General features: G+C 46.4%; 1 protein-coding gene across 1 annotated transcript in view; it reads right to left on the bottom strand.

Moving 5' to 3' along the window:
• The window catches only part of EIF4EBP1 (eukaryotic translation initiation factor 4E binding protein 1), a 52,714-nt gene extending 35,847 nt beyond the window's left edge, over positions 1–16,867 (bottom strand). Inside the window, exon 1 of the mRNA XM_085634970.1 lies at positions 16,674–16,867. Coding sequence (XP_085491096.1) covers positions 16,674–16,803 — 130 coding nt within the window. The 5' untranslated portion in view covers positions 16,804–16,867. The remainder of the gene's footprint in view (positions 1–16,673) is intronic.
• Between the last annotated feature and the right edge of the window lie 815 nt (positions 16,868–17,682).

Genomic DNA, 17,682 nt, shown 5'->3' with positions numbered 1-17,682 from the left:
ACCCTCACATCTGGAGCAGATGCAGGACGTCTCGCAGACAGAACGGGCTGAACCGGACCATCAGCCTGGCAGAGGCACTAACCCAACCAGGGCATTCAAAGTCATATACTGAGAGATCGTGGGGCTGCCGAACAGGAGTGGCACCCCGAGTGGGAGAGGGAAGGCGACGCTGTACGACCCCCAGCCAGCAGGGAGGACACCCACAAGCGGGAATTGTCAGAAATGGCGAGCACTGCTGTTTGTATAATGGCAGGCTCCGCACAGACCAAAGCAGACAGTTTGCACCACCCGCGAGGTACAGCCAGCCGGGACGCTGGAACAAATAAGAACAGGTCAACGCAGCGAAGAGCGCCAGTCTCAGGAATCGGATGTGGGACCAGACAGGCTAGGACGCCCGGGCATACGATAATGGTCACGCTGTGTAGGCCAGCAAGGCAGAAGAGCTACGGGCTCAAGAGACAGGCACACCGACTCGTACGCGAGTCCGGAAGCTGGAGGAACATTCACCCCTAATTAGAGTATACCAAATCTCCTGATGAAAGGCAAGTGGCATGGAGGAACTTGTGATTATCCCAGTTACGAGGTTGAAGTAAAGAGGCGGGCTGAAACAGAATGAACAAGCATTGGTAAAGACAATAGGTCTGGCGTATACAAGAGCTATTGGCTTTGGTAATTAGTTTTTGTGATGATGTACAACAGTGTGGCTGCTGTTCAGCATGGCTAAAAGTGTTGTAGAGTGGGGGAGTAGTGTAGTAGACAGCAGTGGGGGAGTAGACTGCCGTAGAGTAGATTTGTTGGAGTACAGTGTCACAGAGTGGGGTGGGGAGTTGAGTGTCGCAGAGTGGAGTAGAGGGGTGTAGAGTTTAATGGTTCAGTGGCAGAGAGTGCCGCAGAGTACAGTGGCCTTGAGTGGAGTGGAATAGGGTGGAGTTGATTGGGGTATTGGGATGGATTGTGGTAGAGTGGGGTGGACTGGACTGGAGTGGGGTGGATTAGATTGGAATGAGGTGGGCACATTGGAATGAAGTGATAGGACTAGGGTGGATTGGAGTGGTTTCCAGTGGGGTGAATGGGAGTGGAATGGGTGGATTAGATTGGACTGCAGTGGGGTGGATTGGAATGGGTGGACTGGAGGGGTGGAATTGACAGGGATATAGAGGGGACTGAATGGGGTGGAATGGACTGGAGTTGGGGTGGACTGGATTTTTTGGAGTGGGTTGCAGTGGAATGGAATCGAGTGGGGTGGATTGGAGTCAACTGGGGTGGGTTGGATTAAAGTGGGGTGCTTTGGAGTGGGGTGGGGTGGATTTGAGTGGGTTTGATTAAGGTTGTTTGGAGTGGGTTGGATTGGATTGGAGTGGGGTGGATTAAGGCGGATTGGAGTGGGGTGCTGAATGGATTGGGGTAGAGTAGGGTTGACTGAACTGAGGTGTGGTGGACTGGAATATGGCAGAGTGGACTGGAGTAGCATGGGGTGGATTAGAGTGGGTGAGGTGGATTGGATTGAAGTGGGGTGGATTGCATTTAGATGGGGTGAGGTGGATTGGGGTGGCATGGACTGGATTGGTGTGGGGTAGATTAGAGTTGGGTGAATTGGATTGAGTGGGGTGGACAGGAGTGAGGTGGCCTGTAATATAGAATGTTTAATAGTATTGAGTGGTTTAGATTGGATTGAGAGGGGTGGAATGGAGTGGATTTGACTGGACTGTGGAGGATTGAAATGGAGTGGGAGGAACTGGCTTGGAGTGGATAGGGGAGTGGGGAGGATTAAGGTGAACTGGATTGGACTGGGGTGGATTAGATTGGATTTGCAGTGGATTAGATTGGACTGGGATGGGAACGGTGGACTGGAACGGGGTGGAATGGATTAGAGTGGGTGGTTTAGATTGGACTGGAATGGGTTGGATTGGAGTGGGCTCATTGGATTGAGGCAGACTGTTTTGCAATGGAGTGGAGCAGATTGTTTTGGATTAGAGTGGGGTAGATTGTTTTGAATTGAGTGGGGCAGATTGGAGTAGGACAGATGGTTTTATAGTGGGGTAGAGGGTTTGGATTGGAGTGGGGAAGATTGGAGTGAGTCAGGGTGTTTTGGATTGGAGAAGTGCAAAAACAACAGTTGATGAACAGAATGCAGAACAATGTCATACAGTCACCCCAGTACAGTGATCTGGGCCTAAATCCATCATTGTTTTGCTCACCATGCCATTCCAGTTTGAACCCAGCCATATGCAAATCAGTCTTGACCCTGTGCCTCATGGGAACAGTCCAGCCCGAACTGCCAAGCCAGGTCCTGCCTGGACTAGAAACAAGCATCTTAGGACCAGTTTTGGGGTTTCACCCCTCTTCAGCCAGGATAGCTTGATTCCAGTGGCATGGAGTGCCCTGGAGAGCACGGGACCCACGTCTGGGCATACCCGTCCCACTCGGGGTGACAAATAGTGGGTCCCAGGCTCACTGTGCCACTGGAATCAAGCTATCCTGGATGAAGAGGGGTAAAACCCCGAAACCGGTCCTAGGATGCTTGTTTGCGGTCCAGGTAGGACCTGGCTTGGCAGTTTGGGCTGGACTGTTCCCATGAGGCACAGGGTCAAGACTGATTTGCATATGGCCAGGTCTAAACTGGTGTGGCATGGTGAGCAAAAGAATGATGGATATAACCCAGATCTCTTGACTGGGGGATAAGGTTTTGATTTGTTCTGCATTCCGTCCATCAATTGTGTGCCTTTTGATTAGAGAAGGGCAGATTATTTTGGTTTGGAGTGTGGCAGATTGTAGTGTGGGAGATTGGAGTGTAGCAGCTTGGAGTGGGCAAGATTGGAGTGAGGAAGTTTGTTTTGGATTGAGTGGGGCAGGTTGGAGGCAGATTATTTTGGAGTGTCCAGATTATTTAGGATGGAGTGGAGAAGATTATTTGGTATTGGAGTAGGGCAGATTATTTAGGATTGGAGTTGGACAAGTTGTTTTGGATTTGGAATGGGGCAGCTTGTTTTGGTTTGGAGTGGGGCAGGTTGTTTTGGTTTGGAGTGGGGCAGATAGCTTTGGAGCAGATTGTTTTGGTTTGGAGCGGGCAGTTTGTTTTGGACTGGATTGGGGCAGTTTGGAGAATGGTGGGTTGGGAGGATTGTAGTGTGGTGGTTTGGAGTGGATTGGGGTGAATAGGGAGGACTGGACTGGTCTCTGGTAGATTGGATTGGTGTGAGGTGGAGGGGAGTGGAAGGTTTGGGGTATACTGCACTGCATAATATCGCTTTGCAATATATAGAACAAGATAATTGCCATCTTACGAGAACAGCTCCACGAGCATAAAAAAAATAAATCATGAGTGCAAAGTGAGAAAACAAGAATTGGCAAAATATAGAAAGTTAACAATTGAAAATAAAAGTTTGTAAATTTGTTTGTCCTGATGGGCACGTTTTAGCCAGTCACATCAAGAGCAGCGGACGGGCACTGATTAAGTTGAATCAATCAGTGCTTGGTCTCTGATCCACACAAAGGAATGGAAATGATGTTAGGCCTGTAGTGAGCAGTTATGAGGCTGCAAAGAAGAGTGCCACGCAAGCCAACAAATTGTAAGAAACAGGGCGGGCTCCAAGGCCTTCTTGTTAACAGCACCTCGTAATCGATAATCTTGCACTAGTGCATGCTATCCCACACTCAACCTTAACAAGCATTGGCATAGCCAATAGGTCTCGCCTTTGGGACATTATAAGTATTTAATTATGCAGCACAATATCCTTGGTGCAACATGAACTGTTGCATGGCTAAACACTTCTAATGTCCCAAAGGTGAGACCTATTGGCTATGCCAATGCTTGTTTTATTTTGAAGCCCATTTATCATATGTTTAACATGACATTTTTGCTCGATGTATCTGCCTCATATGCTGAGGGCTCGGCTCATGGTTGGTGGACGCAAGCTAGATCCATGCCTCGGCTCTGCCTGTTAATTCACTGTCTCGTCCAACTATAACGTGCACAATTATGCAAATGGTGGCATCTGTATACGAATGAAGAGAGGTTTCTATAGCGGTTTTATATAGCGCAAACTCGACTAGAAGGTATCGAAGCGTTTTACATGAGAATCAGTTACGTTACACAAGGACACATTCATTTTTTGGTAGGCACGGGGAGATTAAGTGATTTGCCCCGAATCGCAGGATGTTCAGCCGACATCCCAAGTTCCAAGGTTGGCAGCTCTGGCCGTTAGGCCACATCCTCTGTCAGACTGAGGGGTTCACTAGACTTCACTTCAATGCCTTCCAGGGGGTGGGGGTGTTTTCTATAGCAGGGCCCTACAGTCAAAGCAGTGATTTACACAGAACCAATTCCCAGAAGCCAACACTGAATGCGAAATGCGCAGCTTCTTTATTGCCCATCTTTTGATAAATGGTGGATTTATTTAAACCTCGGATTACTTATTGAAGAGGAGTTCAGGAGAGAAGGGCAGGGGAGGTCTTTTAAATGTTCACTCTGGAAGCAATAAACGTAAACATCGAGTTGAAACACTATCCTGAGAAATGGCATGTGCCCTTTTTATTCATTTTAAATGAGAGAGGGAGAGGTTTTTTTAATGTATAGTTTCATAGCAGCGGCGTCTTAAAGATAAGGGCGTGCAGTATGTAGAATAGAAATGATATGCAGGACTAGGTTAAACCGGATTACTAAAACTATGATGTGTTGGGAGGGGGAGAGGGGGGCGTTACCTGGGCTCTTTGCAATACACCAAATTGCACAGCTGGTTCACACAATTTTTACTGTTTCAAGCACATCGAGATGAAGTGATCTGTCCAGAATCACATGATGTACCACGCGAAGCGGCAAAGCCACGACTGAACTGCAGATATCCAGGTTGCAAACTCTGGCTCAAGATACTAGTCCGCATCTCCCATTTAAAGCAACTCATACATTTAACAAACCTCGGGCGATCCGGTGACTGCGTAGAATTAACAAGTTATCTTCCAATACGAGACACCTCTGATGGCCAGGAATGTTTATGTTCTGTGAAAGTAAAGTCCTATCGCAAAAACAATCCTGTACTACTGTTTGATTCAATTTCTATTGTGGCGCTCTAGCGCACATGTGCACTTTTTGTTCTATATTTAAAGCGCTTTCCCATTTTCGCATACCTTCTGAAACAAACAGAACACACACGTAGACTTGTCTCAATACATACACGTTTTCTTTGCGTTTCTGGGCACGAATTGCATGCGCTGCCTGGGTGGTATTTTTTTAATGAGGCGCTATTTTACATAGGCGCCGTATTACACAGGTGTGCTATATAAAAAGAACGCACGAGGTAACATTAGTAAAGGCTGGATAACAATGCATAACGTCGCCCGAACATTCTTGGATTGCTTAATTTGTACACGTGCAGGTGCTGCAATATTTAGGTATATGCAAATGTTCATTGTAACTTGACAACCGGTGCATATTTCGGTGCAAATGGCAAAGACGTTTTGCTCCACTTTCTTTCTCCGTCGGTACTTTTTTGCGCAGTAGGGCTTACTATGTGTATTACGCCCATGTTGGCACACATGCACATGCGCCCGTGAAAGGAGTACAGTAGGAAATCCTCTGAATGTGTGTCAGGCCTTGAATAATGCCCCCCTGCCGAGGGCGACGGCAACGGCAGGCCTTGCGCAGAGATGCCATTTCTAAAGGAGTTTAGCACGTGCACGCTGGGATGACATCCGAGAGCCGCGAGCCCAGACTCTGCCCTGGGATTAAGCAATTACTGGGCATTAATGGCACTGGAAGCTGGGTCATCAAAGTACCAAAGGATGGAGAGCGCCTAGGGGGAGGCGGAAAGAGCGAGGAAGGGAGAGTGAGAAAGAAAAACAGGGATGAAGGACGAGTAGAAGAGGAGAAGGGAGTGTGAAAGTGCTAAAGACTATTGGAGAGGGATTGAAGGAAGAAAGGAAAGTGCACAGAGACGAAAGAATTGAGATGAAGAAAGGCGGGCTTTTGGAAAATTACTGGTAAATACAGAGAAGGGGTGCTTGGCGAAACAGGACATTATTCATTATAGCCTGTAATGAAAGAATGCACACTGTTTTGTTTTAAAATCCAATAAACGAATTAACAAATATATAATGGGGAGGAAGACATGTAGCAAGTACATTGTAGAACAAGCAAATCGCTGGGCAGAAAGGTAGGAAAAGCAGGAGCTTCTGAAGGAAATAGAGATACAGGGACTAATGAGGGTAAAGAGAATGTCTCCGTGAGCCTTGTGCTCGGCTGGCGCCTCGGGCTTGTTTACTACGGGAACACATGGGAATGCAAAGCCATTAATCAAGCAGGATGGCTCTGTCTCCCTTCACGCCCAGGGAGGAGGGAGATGCAAGCAAAGCATCAAAGGGCTGGGTGAGAAGGGAGGGGGGAATGCAAGGGTCCAAGCTGCGAAAGTGAAAGTAATCGAGCAGAGCATCAAAGGGCTGGGTGAGAAGGGAGGGGGGAATGGAATGAGCAGAGGAGCAGCTGTGCACGTGCATGTGATCTCGTGCACTCAAGGTTTAGGCCAGCCAAAAGACTGGGTAGCACTTTGAAAAACCCACATATAAAATGTCTCTTCGAGCCTTTGGCTCACGAGACCTAAAAAGGGGGGGAAAAAACTGCATTGGCAAAGCCAATAGGTATCGCCTACGAGCCCCACTGGCTTAGGTAAAGATTTTTCGCCATGCAGTACAGCCGCAGACCTTCTGTGAAGCATGACTGAACATAATTAAACAAAAAAACATGCTATGACAAGGCTGTTGTGTAGGTTTGTGCCAACACAGATGTGTACACCTACAAAATGAGCTGAGCAGGTTTTTCTTTTTATTTACCAATCCAAGATGGATTAATTAATAAATAAGAAGTTGTGCGAAATAAGCTTTTTTGATACAGCACTAATGTACTTAAAAAAAAAAAATACAGGGGGATTGGAGGAGATGAGGCAGGAGAGAAGAATGCGGGTGAGGGGACAGAAGGACAAGGACAACAATGGGGAATCACAAGGACAGCAGAGAACGGGCAGGGATGGGAAAGCAAATGGACAGAAAGTGGGTGGGCAGGGATAGGGAGGAATACGGACAATGGACAGGCACACCGACAACCCACGGTGGACAGTTGGGATGGGGAAGCCCACAGAAAATAGAGAATTGGGGTGGCAATGATGGAGCAGTAAGTCAACTATGGAGGATGTGTAGCTAGTGATGGGAAAAGCAAGAACAGTAACTGAGGGATGGAGAGCGAGGGGAGAAATACAGGCAAGGAAGAGAAACACAAAGTACATGATGGGGACAATTGGAAAAACACACTCTTGTAGAGTGATTAAACTAAAAGAAAAAAGTAGCACCTGAAAAGGGAGCAATGGACAAATGTATTGGGTCTATGCTCCAAGGGCGGGACAAGCACCGAAAGAGGAAAGAAAGCTCACAGAAGCTGATGAATAAGAAGCAAGAACATGTGAGTGACAAAGAGCCAACCAATGGTAAGCAATGGGCTGTCGGTAAATCCACTGTAAGCTAAAAACCTCATCTCATAAACTAACAAACTGTCACCTAACAGACCGCGCATGCGCTCTTAAGCGGGACCTAAACATCGGGACTTCGTCTCATGGCAACTTATCGAATAAACTTGAAACCTGCCCTTGTAAAGCAGTTTCCACTTCCATGGAGAGTTTGCTGTAATAGGGAAATGTTATGAGTGAATAATCCTTCCTCGCTGCTTGTGATTAGTCACATCCTACTTGGGCAAGTCTGGGCGTCAAAGACTCCCAATGGCACACTGACAAACTTCAACCTTTTAGTAACAGCAGAGACTGCGAGCTCTAAAAACTTTAATGCTGGCGACGACAGGTCCCACCCTATGCCTGAATCATAAAGGCTGCGTTCTTTGTGCCTCAGTCTAGCGCGGATGTTTCTCTTTTGCGGCCACGGGCCCCTAATATTTCGGTTCGAGATTCCATGTAGTATCCTAATGCAAGGAAAAATTGCAGGTCTACGGACCCCCGCTGCGAATCCGAGACTGCCGGAGCTCGGCCCAAGCCTTCGATCACCCGTAGCTTCTAGGAATATATTTGAACAGCGAGCTGCATCTATTCCCAATTAATGAGCGCCCAAAACAGCCTAGCCTGAGAAGCAGGAACACAGCACACTGAGAGAAGCGAGCGTGGTTGACACCCGTGATCGTATTCTAGAAGTCAGCAGATATTATTCAGCCTTTTACCGTTTCCGGGTCTATACTTCGCGTACTGCTACAAAGAGTAAAAGTAGCACGTGATTTGGAGCGTTCTGTAACGAGCCAACTTTAGTGGTTAATGTTTAGAACTCGGGGTGAAAATATGAAAGAACCATCCAGGATTAGAAGCTGTGGGTCGCACACTGAAGCCAATGTGGATAAGGAAATATCAAATTCGGGACCTGGTTTAGGTACCCATCAAATATAGGGTAAATCCACCAGCTTATTTTCTGCACATAAATCTAATATAATACCAAGCGGCAAACATTATTTACAGTTTCTAAACTAAAGTGATTGCAGGCCACAATAAGCGCCTCGTCCTCCGAGAATAATCCAGTGCTAGCAATTAAGGGTGCAAAGTACGACTTCAAAGAGACACTGGTTATACTGGCAGTCCCGGGGAAGGTTGGAGGGTGCCACGCTTTTTGCTGGTATGGAACCCCAGCTGATTATTACGATGCAGCGTGTAAGATATCTCATTTGTGGGGCCCAAGGTGAATGCGAACCGACGAAAAACGCACCAGAAGACACATCGAGTGCATGAACCGACCACCTCAAGGAGTCGGTCGGCAAATCTACCAATGCTGGCACGAGTACCTTAAGTCATCAACTTCTGAGTTAACTAGATAACTTTGCAGTGTTCTATGTTTAAGCACAGATTCATCGAGGCACCTACGTGATTAGAGAGGGTCATTCAAACCGGCCCTCATCAAGGGCCCATTAGAACTAACAGTAAGGGCATCCTTTCTTCGCAACCTCTGGTGTGATGCTGAGAAGCATATTCAGACAGGGGACCGACCCCACCAGTACCATACGTGTATCCAGAGCTTTAAGTGGGATGAAAAAACTGGGGAGGTCTCTCAAAGGGCCGTGGCCAATTTAATTAAGGGCGTGGCTTAAAGCACACAAGCTAAAAATCTGTGCTTAGCATAGTGTGCCATCATAACTACAAGAAGTCAGGACTGTTGGCTTGGTCAATGGTTGTTAGTTGCATAAGACAAATAAGCAACTATGGCTTTTATATAATATTGAAAAAGCTTCCAATTAAAGGCCTGGTGACACCACGACAATGTTGCTGCTCCTGAGTTTCAAAAAGAGAAAGGAAATCCAGAGAGAAAATGACTATTCAAAGGATTTCCCTTCCCCTACAACGCTCTCCTGGCATGACGTCAGGCCGTAACTTCTCCACTAGTACTGATAAGTCAGCAGTGTGAGCACGCGCACATCAATGTGCTGCTGTCACTGCAGTCCGGGAAAAAAACGGACCGCTTGTGCCTGGGCAAAAAACAGAGCCCGATAGAGACCAGTTTCGAGGTCTCCTTTAAACAAGCATTGACATAGCCAACAGGTCTTGCCTTTGGAACCTTATAAGTTTTGAGTTATGCAGCACAATATCCTTGGTGCAACAACATCAAGTGTTGTATGGCTAAACACTTATATGGTCCCAAAGGCGAGACCTATTGGCTATGCCAATGCTTGCTTCTCCCGAAGCTAATACCACTATGGACAAAGGAACCAGCACAGTGCCAATCTTTAAATTACTCTGTAAGTACATTATGCATTATGATTATATAATAAGAGTTTTTTTACGTTGAGAAAATAAAAGAAAACTAACTATTCTAATGGGTGTGGTATTATTACTTCCTTGATAATGGTTAATATGAATACAGGAATCTCAAATTCAAAGCATTTCACAGACTTCCGGCACCAGTGTTAGAAATGCACAACGTTAAATCAAATACAACAAGCTGAACTGAATCCCACAGTGATGCTGTCTACATAAATAATTACAGTCCGCAGTAACAGAGGTGCCAAAAATCACCAAGAAATTGCAGCAGCTGCATAAAAAAGACAAGAGAGACGCACCCATCTAAACCCCAAGTCACACATCCAGCCAGCATAGCCAACATTTGGATTTTGCACTAGCTACCTAAACAAAAACAAATTTAAGTTTAATATTTTCACGCCGACTCATAACGCGTCTTAGATCCCTGAGAACTCATGCTATTCAGGGAACAGCCGATGTGAAAGCTCCTTGGCAGGTCCTTCCGCCCGAGTGAGCAGCACCTGCTGAGCTGACCACCCGAGCGCTGCATCGTCTATGCGAATAAAGGGCAGTCTCTAGCCCAGAGCTTCATATATGGCTCAACCTATCTGGGAACTTGCTCACAAGGAAGACAATGCCAAGTGTAGACATTTGTAAACAACTCCTCTGTTTAAACAAGCATACGTCATCTTAAATGGCGCAGCAAGGAATAGAAGAATGCAGCGAAATGGAATGCCACATTTTCTTATTACAGTTGATTCGTAATGTCAAAGTCTGCAACGAGAAAACCGATGCTAGGTGTTCGTGTATGCTTGCTTATTTCAGGTATTCGAAGACTGTACAACATAGTTATGTACACAAATCCTTTCTTTAAAAGGGTAACTGGTGGACATGAGCCTCAAATACGGACTGTAAAGGAATCCCTAATATAAATGACATTAAAAAGAGAAAAAAACAAATTGGAAATCTAAGTATTTTATTTACAAGCTAGCTATTCACCAGTACATTGACTATTTAGATCTCGGCCAGGAAGGGCATTCTAATAAACAAGGTATGCAGAAATAAGCCACCTCTGTTCATTTCTTGCTAGGCGGGGACGGTTTTCTGACACTTTCATTCACTTCGTACTTCTTAACCTGTGTGTGGACTAGAATTCTCGGACTTCCCGTGGCTGGCAATTAATTTTACAATAACAGAAAAGTAATTCACAAAATGAACACTGGAGGTCAGTGTTAGCTCTAAGAAAATCTTGGTAACACACACAGAGAGACAATATAAATATGCATTCCTTTACTTCGGAAGGTTATAGGTCTTTTCGAAGCAATGTGGGTACCCGTAATCAATGTTTTCATTTCGGTGGGGGAGGGGCAGAGCGAGGCGCTTGGGAGAGCAAGGCTTAATGAGCCATGAAAGCCACATGGCGGCTGCGCGCGTGCATGCGCTCGTGAACGCAAGCTTGAGGCCAGGAAAAGATTGTGGTAGCACTTTGAAAATACACTAACTAAATGTCTCTCAGAGCGGTGCATGCGCCTGCTCAGCGAGACCTAAAAACTGCCGGTGCTCAGACCTGATGAGACCTGGCTCACTTAAAGCCCTGCAGGTATCCACTGAATGCTGCTTAACACGGAAACCAAAATGTGACAGGACCCTCCTTACGTCTTCAAACTCGAGAGATGGGGCAGGGGCGCAAGGCTTTGGCTAAAAGAAGCATTGTCTTGATAATAGCGCTTTGTTAAAAAAAAAAAGGGGGGGGCGGGAGCAGAATAGCATGGTTGGCTATCATATTTGATTGCATTTTTAAAACTGTAACCAAACTTCACAGCAATGTTTAACTGAGTCTAGACATATTAAACAGTACCAATTTGACAAAATTGATTTTTTTCGGGCGGGGGGAGGGGGGGGGGGCTACAAAGTTTGAAGACCGCTTCCCTAGAGCCTATGCAAAAGAGTTCAGTGTGCTACCTCATTCCACCCCCTTACTCCCAAGAAGGGGCAACAGGCTGTTATCACCCCTCATTTAAACTTATTAATTCGAACCAACGAAGGCAAAGCATAAGAGGTGGCATGTCTTTGCAGCTCTTATCAAGGACTATGCTAGGCCACATGCTTGAATCCGGCCATTTTTAGCTCCATCTCTCAGATTTGCGAGATCTATGCATTCACCATACATTATTTTGGGTACCAGTAACACATTCATCTGAGCGCCCTGAAACGACAACATTGCAGCACAGCGGGCAGCTTTAACACACTAAACAAGATGAAAACTGATTTATCCCGAAATACAACCTACATCCTCGGGTCGCACACTGTTCTCACCAGTAGGTGAGAAAACGCAAACTCCATTTTTCTATAGTCTTACTTTAATTTGGTAAGTATCTAAACTGAAGATCCTTGCAAACAGAAGATATGTGACTACCAACCACCCTGTCACATGCAAGGGTAGTGGTGTTACACTTCGACTTCCCCCTGGCTGGAAAGTGTGGTGTTGCTGCCACTTAATCTAAGGCTTGCTCTCTTTGGCTGATGGTGTGATGTTAAGCGTATGTGTAAAGCGCATAATCACCTGCAAAGGTGTCCTGGCGCTGAGAAAGTGTGTGCGCCCCTAGCCCTGCTTATGGTAGGTTGGTTAATTTAAAAGCCAGGTGTTAAGCTTCTTGCGGGATTCAAAAAGCAAGAAGGAGGCTCTGATGTGGAGTGGGAGATCTTTCCACGCTTTAGCAATGTAAGAGAACGCTCATCCTCCTGATCCGGTTCTGTGCATGCGAGGAATGTGTGCGGAGCGGAGGTGTCTGGTAGAAAGAGATGCAACTGTTCAGATAGATGGGGCCTAATTTGTGTAGTGCCTTGAATGTATGTGTAAGGAGTTTAAAAAGAGTGTGTTTGCTTATGGGAACCAGTGAACCCAGTGAAGTTCCCTGAGGTGTGATATGAGTTGTGTGTGAGAGGTTGAGGGTGTGTTTGTCTGCAGAGTTCTGGATGGTTTGAATTCTTCTAGAAGCTTGCTTGGTGATCCCGGCGTAGGTGTTCCCATAATCTACCTTGCTGGTGACTATTGCATTAGCTGTGGTTTTTCTAGTGTCGCTTGGGAACCATCTGAAGGTCTTCTACAGCATATTCAGTGCATGGAATGAAGATGCAGTGACGGCATTGACTTGTGCAGTCATGTCCAGTTTTCTGTCAATGATTATTTCGAGGTTCCTGGTGCGGGCTCTGGGCGTGGGTCTAAGTTCGGCCAAACACCAGTTGGAGCCCTATGGTGAGGTGCTCTTGCCGAAGATCACTACTTTTGTCTTTTCGGTATTGAGCTTGAGACAGTTGGCTTTCATCCACTTAGCAACTTCGGTCATGTAGGCGGTCAACTTCTCAGGGGTTGGAGGGCTTGTCTGAGAGAGAGTATGAGTTTTGTGTTATTTGCATAGGAGTGGATGTTTATGTCATGTGCACAGATGACGTTGGCCAGAGGAATCATGTATGCGTTGGAGAGGGAGGGGCTGAGCGATGAACCTTAAGGCACTCTGCAGATACCTTTCCTGGCTTTCGAGGAGTAAGGTGCCAGGTTGGCAGCTGTGTTCTATCACTTAAGATGGTGGTGTTGCTGTCTCACCTAGTTCTCCCTCGAATCCACTGGTGAAGCTACCCCCCTCCCCCCTTCAAATCAACATACCTGCAGGTTTGAGACTACTATCTTCTCATCTTCAGGGTTTTTGACTATCTTTACTTGCACCTAACTTTCGTAGGTGACTTCCCACCTATCACAACAACCAACTCACCTCTCAGTGTGGGGCTTCACATGCACATTCTTCTCAACAGGTCTCTACCATCAGGAGGGATGGCAGGTGGTCTATACCATTGCTCCTCTGACCTCCAGGTGTGATTCTGTACCCAGATACTAGAGACCTTAAACGTGGAATGGTGTGACTGTCCAACATTAGTACAGTGGTGTAACACAAAATGATGCTCACCTCCTTATCTCATATATAATCCTTGGTTTTGCGGTGAACGAGGCCCCTGAAGGGTTGGGGCCCCCTAGGGTGACCAACTGACATGGGTGTAAATTCAGGACAAGGGGTCAAAATTCAGGACAAAAATTCAGGACAGGAGGTCAAAATTCAGGACAAAAGGTACGTTTTACAGACACATCAGAGAAGGTTGCGCAATAGTATATAAGTAAGTAAATAGACAACTACTAAAGTACAAGTAAAAATAAGTTTATATTAGGTTGAGACAATTGTGCACTTCATGGTTTGTCAGTGTGCGCGCAGCTTTAAGCAAATGTGCAGGTCTTTTTGTGGTAACAAAACCGCCCCCACCTTTCCAGCTCCCAGAGAAAACACCTGATGCCCGGTCCGACCAGTCCGGCCTTGATACCACCCTCCAATGGCGCCCCTCATCTTCACATAGACCCTCTCTCATTTGTATTTAATTTCTTCTATAGTGCTACTCATCCCAAGTATGGGGGGCAGAGTGCTGGAGTGCGTTACAACACACACATAATATATAGAGACAATCACTCATAAATGTGAAAGTCAATGTATAAGAAATGTTGCTTAAGATAATGGCGCTTACAATGTGTAATCATACTTTCATCCATCATTCAGTCTTTCACCATTAATTCTGTCCTTCCATCTGTGTGCCCATCCATGTCCATATTCATCCATTTACAAACCTATCCATCACGTATTCTTCCATCCATCATTTCACTCATCCATCCCTCAATCCACCCTTTTACTCATCCATCATCCATCCACCCTTTCACCCTACCCATCCGTACACTCATCCATCCACTCTTCCACCCATCCATTCATCCATTTATCTATCCAGCCATCCTTTCACTTACTCATTCATCCATCCAGTCACTCATCCTTCTACCCATTCAGCCACCCATTTACCCATCCCCTTTCACTTTCAATTCCCCTTTCACTTAGCCATCCATCCATCCATCTACTCATCCACTCATGAATCCATCATTCATCCATCCTTTCACTCATCCATTCATCCTTTCTCTCATCCATCCACCCTTTCACTCCTTCACTCATCTATCCATCCTTTTGTCCATCTACCCGCCCTTTCACTCACTCATCCAGCCTTACATCCACCCTTTCACTCATCCGTCCATCCATTCACCCTTTCACTTATCAATCCACCCTTTTACTTATCAATTCATCAATCCATTGATCATTTCACTCATCCATCCACCCATTCTCTCGCCCGTCATCCACCCTTTCACTCATCCATCAATCCATCATTTCACTCATCTATCCAACCATCCATCCCTTCACTTACTTACTCACTCACATATTCACATTAATTATGAGACCCATCAAGCACTCCACCCTTGCTGTAGTTCCTAAAGCAAGGGGTGGGGTGGGGCAGGGTTCACTATGCCCCTGCACTTAGGCAATCTGAAAAAGTGGAAGGCATGAGTCATGCATGATGCACAGTGCCTGAAGGTGGGGCGACTGTGACATTGTGTGGTTTCCAGTGCTTTAAGTGGGATGTAAAAACTAGGGGGGTCTCTCCAAAAGGGTGTTTAATGTAATAAAATGCGTGGCTTAAAACACATCAGCTAAAAATCTGTGCTTAATATAATGTGCCGCCCGACATGTATTTTTGTTGCTTGTGTCATTGCATCCAGATATATAATACAAGTAACGTTACACTTGGAACAAGTAACTTTACACCTACAACAAGCCAGAACTATTGGCTTTGTCAATGGTTGTTAGTTGCATAAAATAAAAAAGCAGCAACCATGGCTGCTATACTATAACTATAATCCTTTCCTTTGAACTTCTTTCACTGCCTTCCTTCGATTAACTGGATTCTCAGGTAGCAGCTGCATGGGTGTTTTTGCACTTCCATGTGACAGAATGCTCTGCCTGGACCGAGGCAGGAGGAGGCCACCACATGCTGTGCCAGACCAGACTTACCCATTGTCATTCTGTATGTGGCAATCAGCCCCACACAGAATGACAATGGGCGGTGTGGGGCTGCTCTTGTACTCAGAGGAGTGCGAGGCGGCCCCATCAGGGAGCTGAGGCCTCTTGCAGGGGAACAGATCTGTTCTCTGTAATGCCTAAAATTACGGACAAAAGGCGTCCATAAAAAGGATCCTCACGGACAACTGACTTGAGGTCCAATTTACGGACTGTCCGTGAAATTTACAGACGGTTGGTCACCCTAGGGCCCCCACGCACCTCAGGGGCTGCAGAGGTTTGTGTTACGCCCCTGCACTTGTACCCATCTTCTTGCAGGGTAGCGGTACTGTTACGGCCCCAATCCTTTTGGGTGGTACATTTACCTCGGTGTAGTGCACCCTCATTTTCAAAGGGTGGTAAAGATGCCGCTCCTATATTGTCCCTCAACTCAGGAACTTTAGGTACCTCTACCCTACGACTCCATAGGTGACACTGCAGGCAGCCCCTCCACCACTGCCCCTATATTTCTTAAATAGCTTCTTAAGAGCGTGTCCCAGTAGTTGCTGCTGCAACTCACTGTCTGACTGCACCTCGAGGGTGGTTGTGCCACCCTCACCTGCGGAGTGCTAGTGAATTTGTCTTCACCTCCATGGTGCTGCTACAACTTGAACACCCCCATCCCATCTCCCAACGCTCCATCTCGACCAGGGGTGGTACAGCTGTGATTTTGCCACTGGAAGTGTAGTGCCAATCAGGAACAGAGAGGGCTGTACCCACCATATGCGAGTATACTGCTGTACCCCCCAAAAAACTCCCTACGCAGCGTGGTGGCGCTAACGCTTCCCGCTACCTTCCTGCGGTCCTCCTGATCCCGTCTACAGAGCTGCAACACATGCAGCGGTGCACGTTCCCTTATCCTTTAGTCCAACTCCCCCTCCCCCAGGGGTGCTGCGCCCTCTTCCCCTGTATCTTTCCCCTGTATCTCTAGCCTCACCTCCAGGCGTGGTGCTGAACAGCGTGCCCCCGGGGGTGCTACTGTAGTCATGCGGCAGCTGCGTGCCCTCAATAAGCATCACCCGCCGGGTGGGGATGGCCCGGCTCTGGCTGCAGCCTGGGGAAGCCATGAGCAGGTTCTGTTGCACCAGCTCTGTGCGAGGCTGAAGACACAGACGAAGGACTAGAGAATTTATTCAAGTCCGCCCACCGCGTGCACCAAGGAAGGCTCTGAAAAAACAAGCACAAGTGCGTGTACACAACAGGCGCAACACAGACAAAACAAACGAAAAACAAGTTCCCTTTAGACGGCGAAAGCAACACGTTCCTAAATGTATTTCGCACCTTGTGTTTATTGTGCCTCTGTTTGCCTGCTTTTTTGTTGTGCTGCATTTATATTTGTTTTAGTACACCCCTTTATTTGCTTGATTCATTTTCATAGCCCCCAGGGCTTTGGGGGCTAGGTATGTTCCTTTTTCTTTTTTTCTTGGCACATTCTACTTTTCACAATTTTTTAATACGCTATTTTATCACATACATATTTTTTAGAATAATTATTTTTTCTTAGCCCATTTCTTTTTCGAATCTCTTCCTAGTTATTTAGCGCTCTGATACAAAAGTTACCCAAGCAATAACATGGATTATTAGTTCGAGACATATTTAACTAAAGAGGAATGTTTGTATTGCTTTCCTAAATGCTTTTTTTCTATACATGTATATATCGAAAATTACGTCTGAAAAAGGCACCTGTGAGCATATAAACTGGCATTTTGGTACGAATACAGTATCTAGGAACATATTTCAGAAACTTTGAAGTGGTGCAAGGAAAAGTGGCAACTGAATTTCTACTATTTTTGCTCCATATATAATAGTGCATGGAGAAAAAAGAATATGCGCCCCAGGGCGGGACTAGGAACCAGAACCAGACCTGGTAAAAATGATCACCCCCCCCCCCCCCCCCCTTCAGGCTGGACTGGGTACTCAAAGTAAGTTTTGTCAGGCCAGCCCCA

Source organism: Triturus cristatus, chromosome 11, assembly GCF_964204655.1.
Source record: "Triturus cristatus chromosome 11, aTriCri1.1, whole genome shotgun sequence".
In the NCBI taxonomy this organism is placed as follows: domain Eukaryota; kingdom Metazoa; phylum Chordata; class Amphibia; order Caudata; family Salamandridae; genus Triturus; species Triturus cristatus.
Note: the sequence above shows the minus strand (reverse complement) of the source record. Positions and strands in the feature narration are given on the sequence as shown.